Raw genomic sequence first — 9,382 nt, 5'->3', positions numbered from 1 at the left:
TAATGCAGCTATATTTTTTTAATCGCTTCATTTTTCCACGGAATTAAATGCAGTTCAGATGCGCTTACATTTAAATAATCAACCTAAACAATCACGCCCGATAGTTTTCTAAAGCAAAATGTAGGATTCCAAACGTCAATGGAATGAAATAAATTCAGCTCTTCTGTTTTGGGGGACTTTGCCTTCTCAGATTGTAGGTTGGCGTGAGCAGAGCCTCTTCAGTTTGTTCAAGGCTTTAAAAAAGTCTTCAAATCTGTTACAAGTGTAAAATGTTTTATTTAGATGTTTTTATACTGTGCAACAGTAACAATACAATAGTTGTCCATACAATCAAGCGATACAAATACGGAGAAAACACAGGAGACAACAGAACATCATTCGTTAAGCATGAAATGCAGGTGAGGTGCTTATTCGTGTAAAAGAAGCCTGTCATTCCCATGGAATAAAAGGAACAGAAAAACAAAGTCGTCGATGATTAAATATGCATTTTTTCTATTTACAGGAGATTTTTCTAAAAACGCGTATACGTTTTAAAAGAGGTGGATGAAAGCGTTTGGATTCAACTGCAGCTACGAAGAGGCTAAACGTGTGCATTTCCAGTAAAAAGGCAAATTAAGAGAACTCTCTTGAAGTTTTTCTTCTGCATAGAGCAGTGAACCACCAGCCTACGTCAACCAAAGTCAGCCTATAATTCTCCCAAAGAGGCTAAACTTTCGTTGAAACTTTTCTAAAAATATATAGATTATAAAAAAAATGACATTTTAGGGGGGGGGGGGACGAGCATATAGACTAACCCTTCTGATATAGGCTACATAGTATTTTTCTGAGAAGAAAAAAAAGTGTTAGGCTATATAGGCATGCTTAACTGACATTTTCAAATAGGTTAACCCGGCACACCTAAAATAGTCATATCAATATGTTTGACTCGACAACAAAAAGTAAAAAGGACATCAAACGTCAAATTAAAAAAAGACAAAAGAAAACCATCAGTCACATCCGTAAAATAAAACGTAGCTTATGGGGAATAGGTAGGCCTACAGGTTAAATGCAGTTTTTCCGTCTACACTTTGACACAAAACATTTCCCATGGATAATCTCCATAAAAAAAAAAAGGAACAGGCCAAATGTTTCATTTTCTACTACGTTAAACTTCCATCCCTCATTAGAGTATGTCGAACAACAACGGCCCTTTGAGACGGCGAGAGTGACGTAAGAGAGACTACACGATGGAACTACACTGGCGTGAAAACTTCAGAGGAGCGCGTCTTTCGTGGGCTGCGAAAAGCCTGCGTCATTACGCGAAGTCATCCAGAGGAGGCGGACGATCCGTTGACAGACATCTTCCGTGATTTGATGCTGAATGGGTACGGCCGACTCTGGGCGAGGGGGGGTAAACTGGGAGCGCCGTTCTGGTTGTTCGGAGCGCTGCCGGGGGTGAACTGTGGGTGCGGCGACTGCGCAGGCGTACTCGGGCTCGGCAACGACGAAGACGTGGAGGGGACGCCGGCTGGACTGCTGGCTTTGTCGCTCGCAAAGTCGCTTTCCGGGCCAGATCGGCCGGTGCTGTTCGGGGCCTCTGGTTGTGTTGGACTCAGCTTCATCTTCTTGCAGTTGGGTCTGACTCGATATTTCAAAGGTAACGGGCCATTCTTTAAAAGAAAAAAGTTTGAGGTTTAAAAAAATTGAACATTGGGGCAAAGATGATCTGCACTCCTACCCAAAAGATTTAAAAACTATATATTTTTTACTTGCGTGGTTTTAAAACAAAACGAGGGTCATACTATCCTACATAATATTCGTCAATTCACAGGGACCTGCATTTGATTAGTTGTGTCACAAACGTTCAGGCCATCCTACCACCAATATGCTAAGACAAGCTATTGTCGATTCAAGCAAGTCTTGCTAATCTTTTATGAATGTTAACCAGATGAAGACTATAACATTACATAATAATGCTCAGTACACCGTTTTACCAACACATGAGAAACGATTAAGGCCTAATTGTAGAGTTAGTGCTTTGTATGCATTGCATACAGTTAGACTCTATATCTTTCACACTAAACTAAACCCACAAAGTTGCAGTTAAGGAGAAAAACATGCTTACCCGTCTCCAAGTGTAGATATAGGCTATATCCATTAGTGTGTAGTAATCTTTTAGTGGTTCATCTTCATACATGACTTCAACCTACAAATATAAACGTAGAAATGCAGGCTTATGAATAATGCATCGGTGACTAAAGCAGTCAACACATTTTCTGCTTCTTGCGGTTCAAAGCCACCGATAGGCTGCGCTCACGTGTTCAGAGAGGGGATAGGGAATTAATTATAACAAGGTTCTGTTTGCACAGATGAATGGGACTCATCTTACCTGGTAGGTGTTGGGGATATCCATTTTACTGCGCAGGAACTTCCTTAAGTGCATGACTGTCATGGCTGCTGGACACTGAAGGTACCTCTTGTTTGCCGCCTGCAGTTCAACACATTTCTATTACGTTTTTTTTTATTTAACAGAGAAACGATGGGGACAAAATAATTAATGCATGTTTTTTTTACAACTAGTTTATAAAACAACTTTGTATTAGCTCTAAAATAAAAGCAAAAATATTAATTGTGTTGAGATACATTAAAATTGAGAACCAAATTGTCAACCTTAGAACCAAATATATGTAGCTTTTTTCTCTATCAGAGGGGATGATCTGCCAGTATTCAAGTGGTTCATCGCTTGAATGAATTGCTAACAAGTATGTTTGGAAGAAGATAAAATTACAAATATAGATCGGCTACAAACCATGTAGGAAAAAACTAATAATTACCTGGTCTTTAGTGGGCTTGTCATCTGGGACAACACCAAGTTTAACCCTGAATAAATGAAAAGGGTAATTCACAAAATAAGGCAGTTAAGATGTGAGCCAACTTAATCATCAGACTTTATTAGATTAAAGCAAAATATGAATTACCTGTCCCCCAAATGTTATACATTATTTCTATACAAATAGTCCAAAATATTGAAATTAAATATTTAAAAAGTTTAGTTTTTCTCAGGGGTATACAGAACATACATGTACATTTATCAAGTTTCAAACAGTATTGAGAATGTAAAGTACAATTAAGAGAAAGCTATTCTTTGCTTAAATCTCAGCAAAGCATTTAGATTTTCTGTGGTGTGGGTACTTTAAGTTAGTACTTCAATTGAACAACTAATTAATCAATCTTAGGTTTACTCTTGTGGTTCTGTATCTGTGATTTCAAGTCACTAACTCTCAATGCAGTGCACTCTCCATGAGACAAAATCTCCAACAAAACATTCCAACCCATTTGTTCTGCTCTAAAAAATGTTACACCGGGAGTTTCAAAAAGGAGCTCGGTTTTTATTAGAAAACAAAAACGTCCTTAAAACCATCGACTTCCATTGGATGTTTCTGAAGTTTTGAAAGTAATAAAAGGATCCTACCTGTTCTGGTCAAAGAACTCAATAGAGAGACTGATGATCTCATCGTCTGTGATGATGCGCTTGTCTTCGTCGGCCACCTCTCCGCGGTCCTCGTTCGATCCATTCGTAGCTGCATTAAACACACAAACGCACACACACAATGAAACTACAACCACAAAAACAATAGTCCTGTGGGTACATTCAAACTGGAGATAATTAGTCACGTGCTGCTTCACAAGACACTGTATGATAGAATTATATTAGAACCAAGTTTGCCAATGTGACACACCAGCTTTGAACACAACATTTCTCATGCACACAGACTAGACCATTACACACCATCTACAGAGGGGTGTGCTGCATAGAAGTCTCTCCTCCTCTTCATCTCATCTACAGAAAGGAGAAAACAGAGCAGGGACAGTCATTAAAAGCAGACACGCCAACATTCAGTGGACGCACCAATCTTATATGGGCAGTAAGAAATCTGATTTGTTCTAAACGTGTTCAATTCTGTTCATTCGGTTGACTTCCAACCAAAACAACCCATGCAATTGTGCTCGTTTTGGGTCGTTGACTAAAAGGGGATTCAACCCAATATAACAGAAATAGCATCATCATTTAAGCTGAATTGTTTTGTCTGCGGACAGCATTTTAGAGTTGGTTTGAGGTCTATGTGCAGTTGGCAGATCTCCTACTCTGCAATGTTGTGGTTCTGCTTACTTTTGAAGAGGCCTGGAACCAGCTTATAGACAATGTCCTGCAGCGTTTTGTCAGACCTAGGGAGAGAGCGAGACAGGGACATTAACTCCAGGAGGGCAAGAGAGAGCGAGAGAGTGACATTAACTCCAGGAGAGCGAGAAAACTCCAGGTTATGTGGTTTGGAATTCAAACACACTTTTGGGCAATGTACAAATATCATGGACCTCGTAGCAGAGAAAGGATGAAAACAAACCCTGTTTGCCTCTTAATAACACAGAAGGTACCGTTTTTCTCTTCTGGAGGCAAATGTGTGTCATTTTTCATTTTCTCTTTCTGTGCAGGCCTATTTGGCAAGCAAAGATTCCAACTGATTTGCCACACCCACGCCTTACAACAGACTCTTTGACCCTTTCTGACACAGACCAACTAGAACTAATCGAACTAATCCCAATAAGTGGAATGTGGTTAACAGCAGAAAAGGGGACAACGAAATGACTTTAGAAGCAGGCACTTCCATACAATACATTACATGCAAACACACAACTAAATAACAAATCAATCTCAACACATAAGTGTTTATTTATTTTGCATTATCAAGTTTATGAACAACTATCCAGTGATGCTAAAGGTAAAGAAATGGCTGTGGTCTCACCTAATGTTGAGAAGAGGCTTGGTTTTGTGCACTTGCACATCACAGATTGGACAATATTTGCTGGTCTCCAGGTACCGCACAATACACATCTTGCAGACTGAAAGAAGACGTTTAAATTAGGCAACATGTATTTTCCCTCACTGCATAAATAACATGAGGTAAATGATCACGTTACACCCTCTTCCAATTAGTCCATGTATTTTTTTCCCCAAAGCAAAAAGCTCGAAATTGAAATACATAAAACGGTATTAATAGGCCTATCATGTTAACAACCATGCACATCAGGTTTTTTTCTTCAGGCCATTTACGCAGTATGTCATTTAGCTTGCAAATGACAGAATTGTAAGCATTGTAGATTGCCCTCACATGAATGCAGGCATTCGATGATGGTGGTCGCGTCGATGAAATATCCCCCGCACAGGACGCACATGAGGTGTGGGTTCAGCTCCGTGATCTTTATTCTGGTGGTTCGATGCATGGCAAAATACCCAAACAGACCTGCGGAGGAGATGACAGATTTACAATTTCGTCAGACAAAAAAATAAAGCTACGGGAGGGAGGGACATCTTTTTTTTTTTTTTTTACTGCGGGGCAGTTTGCAAAGTAGAACAACCACAACCATTTGGGCTTTCCCATTGTTGCTCTGACTGCGTTAAAGCAACATCATTGTTGACGCTACTACAATACGGAAAGGCAACAATCGCTGGTTGATGAAGCCGACTGACCTGGGGGCCAATAATCATAAATGAATCACCTCTGTGACAGACGGTGGGGATAGATAAATAAACATACGTGTGTGTAAAAAAACAACAAAAAACACCTCGATTGCAGATTTGGTTGACGTTGGCAAAGGTCACAAGTTAGCAAATGAAAAACAAAAACGAACACTTTGCGTGCAGCGCGGAGATCCGAGACGGAGAAATCACGTCGTGGTTTCCTCGCGTCAGAGGACCCTAAATTCGGTCGATTTCGATCGTTTAATTTCGTTTGACGTCGACGCCTGCGTCATATAAAACAAGTAGCCTAATGATCTATTTTGGAGCTGCGGATCGAGGGGGTCGCGAGAGGAGACGCTCGTTCACAGTCAGGTGTGTGACACACATAAGAGGGGGGGGATCTTTGCGTTTCTATGGCAACTTCCGTCGCTTTAAAAAAAAAAAAGCGCACGGCGTCTATCGTGGAGCCAGTCGTCAGGAGAGGGAGCGTGTATGTGCACTCGACTCGCGCAGAACAGCCATCGCACCATAACCAGCGGAGGGGTGGCGAGCACGAGCATGGTGGGAGTGGATGTTTCCCCCCGTCCCTCCACCAGCGCTCATTCCGCCAGGGCTACCAGCATGGCTGCCATTTTGTGGGGGGAAAAAAGCACGTATCTTCCGAACCGACCGATAGGCTTCTTTCAAAGCGGGGAGTGAGGAGCTGTAACGCACGCATTTGTGCTCGTCGCTTGGTGAAACGTTGGAGTCGCGCGGATGCGTTCTGAAACAAAGCCATCCTCTCCCCGCAGAGGATCTCGAACGTTTTCCCCAGCGTGTGTGTGATGCCAGCATAACCAACCACACACACACACACACACACACACACACACACACACACACACACACACACACACACACACACACACACACACACACACACACACACACACACACACACACACACACACACACACACACACACACACTCTAATTCTTTTCATCCGTCTATCCTCTCCCGATATTTCTGCACAATGAGCCAATGCAAGTGCCCTCAAATGACCAGTGAAGTTGCAGTGTGAAGGGGGTAACATCAGCCTACATTGAGGGAGGTTGTCGACCGATGGGGAGCTTTGATGGGCAGCAGTCCAACCAATGCCCATCAACAACATCCAGCCTCCAGTGGATTCAAAGGGAAACGTATCATATATCTGAGGGACACAAACCCAACGAGGGAGTGAGGATGACTCACTGGCCACCGACAATAAAAACAATATATATCTGAGGCACACACACCAAACGAGAGAGTGAGCTTGTCTCAATGGCCACCGATAATATGACCCAATCAACCCGCCCCTCGGTAATATTGCATTTCAATGGACGAACGTGTGAGCAACTTTTTACACGAACACGTTTCCAAAGAAGCCTATTGCAAATATGCACCATAACAGTGGCGCCATTAATCGATGCATTTGTTGACACAACTGCTGTCGCTCTGGGGCCCACTGTGACGTCGTCCCGGTGATAATGGGGCCCCATAGCCTACACCTTTTTTATTTCTGTTTTTAAAAAGAATTGACGCTTTCAATGAAAACTCATGGTGAAAACCTACATGGCATGGCCATTTATCGAGGGCGTATAATAATAAATAATTGAACATTGTGTCAACTCTGTTAGGCCCACGGAACGCAGAGACAAGCTGGGGTCTGTTTATAATTCTTATGTGTCGTAGTGGGTTCGCCGTGTCGGTTTTTTGTGGAAATACGTGCATAGACTCTCTGTAGTCTGTGTGCAATGTCCACTAGGTTGGGCAGTGCCAGCCCGTGTATGATCCCGGTTCTCTTTTAAATGGCTTCTTCGCAGTAGGAAATATCCAAAGCCACTCTGTTCTGCTGACAGTCGCACTCACTGTGTTCCGTCAACCAAAAAGGCAGGCTGTTAAAGATCCATATTATGATGATCCGTCACTGCTCTGTCACCCCTGCCTTCGCGTTCCCTCGACGTGGGAAGTCCATTTAGAATATGGCTTATGCATTTCATTTTTATTTTTATTTTTTTGACTAATGACGAGCCACGATGGTGGACGGTTGGATTTGACTGTGTTTTCAGAGCTAGACGTTGTCAAAACAATGCGTGATTTTAAATGTTGAAAAACGAAAGCTCGTCTCGGCAGAGCTTGGGTTATTTTGAAAAAATGCATTAAATAAAGAGAAGAAAAAAATCATGCATACGTAATAAAACCTTTATGATGACCCTCAATAATAGTGAACACAGTCAGCTTTGAGCCAATGCATTAGAAGTGATGTCTTGGATGCTTGCTTATCGACACATTGTCTCAACCAACCGACCGATGTATCAAGTAGGCTACATTTTTATTTTTGTAAACAATGCGACCCATAAAACCAAGCTTGCAATACACCAGGTGTTGGAAAGGTTAGAAAATAAATCAACATGTCCTTGTCGAACCACAGGAATCTAACAGCGTCAAAGATAATTGAAGATCATATTTGAAATGGAGGACACTTGTCACGTCTGAGGCTTCCACCAAAGCGGGAACACAAGTTAATAAAAACGAGACACGACGGAATATGAGTAAAAACTACTCGCCACCATCACCACTACACTCTACAGATCCCAATTCTATAAAATCAGAAGTCAACGTGTCAATTAAAGTATTAAAACCCTGTTCGTCGGGTTGGACGGTGCTTCAGACAGCCCCGTCCGTGTCCTGATCGCAGCAGATTGGCCGGTTTAAAGAAATCCAAACGCCATACCACAAAGACTGGTCCAAAACCTTCCTAAACAACACACTCTGTAAAAAGGCACAGTGGTAACGTGATAATCGCCGATGGAACAGCGTTTTCGCGTGCGCAATAAAATAACATTTCTTGGAACGGTGACACAAAGCGCACCGTTGGAGGAGCGCTGGAACCAGCAGTCAGTCGATACCCCGCATCTACTGGCGGATCGTTTCGACACAAACCCTTCGACACACCGCAAGCTGTGCCACAACATCATCATACCATTCGGTCCGTCGGTGAGACGCGCTATCGAACATTACGTACCCGGTGGCTCGATGGGATAATCCGTGAGATCGGAGCCGAATAGACAATGAAAGTTAGAAGGCGATCAGCAGAAAATGAATAGGAGCCGAGCCGCCATCTTGAAACCGACTGCAGACGCTGTCAATCGCGCAGAGCGCACATTTCAGACGCGTACTAAAGTCTCGCTGGGCTCAGCGTCGCCGCGTTTTACGCGTGTCGAGAGGTGCGGGATACGAAGACGTCGGGCTCCTGGCGTCGCATTAAAGAGGAATCCCGGGTCCGTGGTGCGAGAACTTTGCCTCCAAATTCAGCTCCCTCCGTGGAAAACGCAGCACTGTGTGCTCTGTGGAAACTGACACCGTCCCCAAAATGGCTTGTAGTCCGACCGCCCCGCCGCGGTCACGTGCTCTCATTCCTTAAGGGTGCCTGGAAATTACTGTCGGTGTATTCTGGCCTCTGCTTCACGGCGTTGGGTTTGGTATAAAATGCGAGACACACACGTAGGCTTTATATATTTATATATCCACACACATACACACAGACCGCTGATCAGACATGTTACATGTCAATAGCAGCATAGCTCATCCACACCATATAAAGTACATCCGTCCTTCTGTTTTTAAAGCGCAGATGGCCGACCCGTAATATTTCTGGTGTGTGTGTGTGTGTGTGTAGACTGCACGAATCTGTGGCTGAGTTCGGGTTTTAGGAAAAACCCGCAATAGCTGCGTGCTCTCGACTCTCTTCTGCTGCTCACGACCCATTCAGACCTGGAGGTGGAGTGCGATGGGGCGCTCTCCTTCAATTTTCGGCCATTCGACTCACCATCCAGTAGTGCACCGACATGAATTAATGATTTTAA

General features: G+C 43.1%; 1 protein-coding gene across 1 annotated transcript; it reads right to left on the bottom strand.

Annotated features, from left to right (window-relative positions):
* Window positions 1-256: 256 nt before the first annotated feature.
* bmi1a (bmi1 polycomb ring finger oncogene 1a) lies at window positions 257-8,904 on the bottom strand. The gene is made up of 10 exons (XM_060044884.1): window positions 8,542-8,904; window positions 5,148-5,279; window positions 4,782-4,878; window positions 4,151-4,206; window positions 3,770-3,820; window positions 3,452-3,560; window positions 2,814-2,859; window positions 2,369-2,467; window positions 2,105-2,185; window positions 257-1,649 (listed from the first exon to the last, which is right to left on the bottom strand). The coding sequence occupies exons 2-10, from the start codon at window positions 5,257-5,259 to the stop codon at window positions 1,305-1,307; spliced, it is 996 nt and encodes a 331-aa protein (XP_059900867.1). The 5' UTR covers window positions 5,260-5,279; window positions 8,542-8,904; the 3' UTR covers window positions 257-1,304.
* Window positions 8,905-9,382: the final 478 nt, after the last annotated feature.

The sequence above is a fragment of the Gadus macrocephalus genome, chromosome 23 (genome assembly GCF_031168955.1).
Source record: "Gadus macrocephalus chromosome 23, ASM3116895v1".
Lineage (NCBI taxonomy): Eukaryota > Metazoa > Chordata > Actinopteri > Gadiformes > Gadidae > Gadus > Gadus macrocephalus.
The sequence above is the reverse complement of the archived record's forward strand: the minus strand, read 5'-3'. Positions and strand labels throughout refer to the sequence as shown.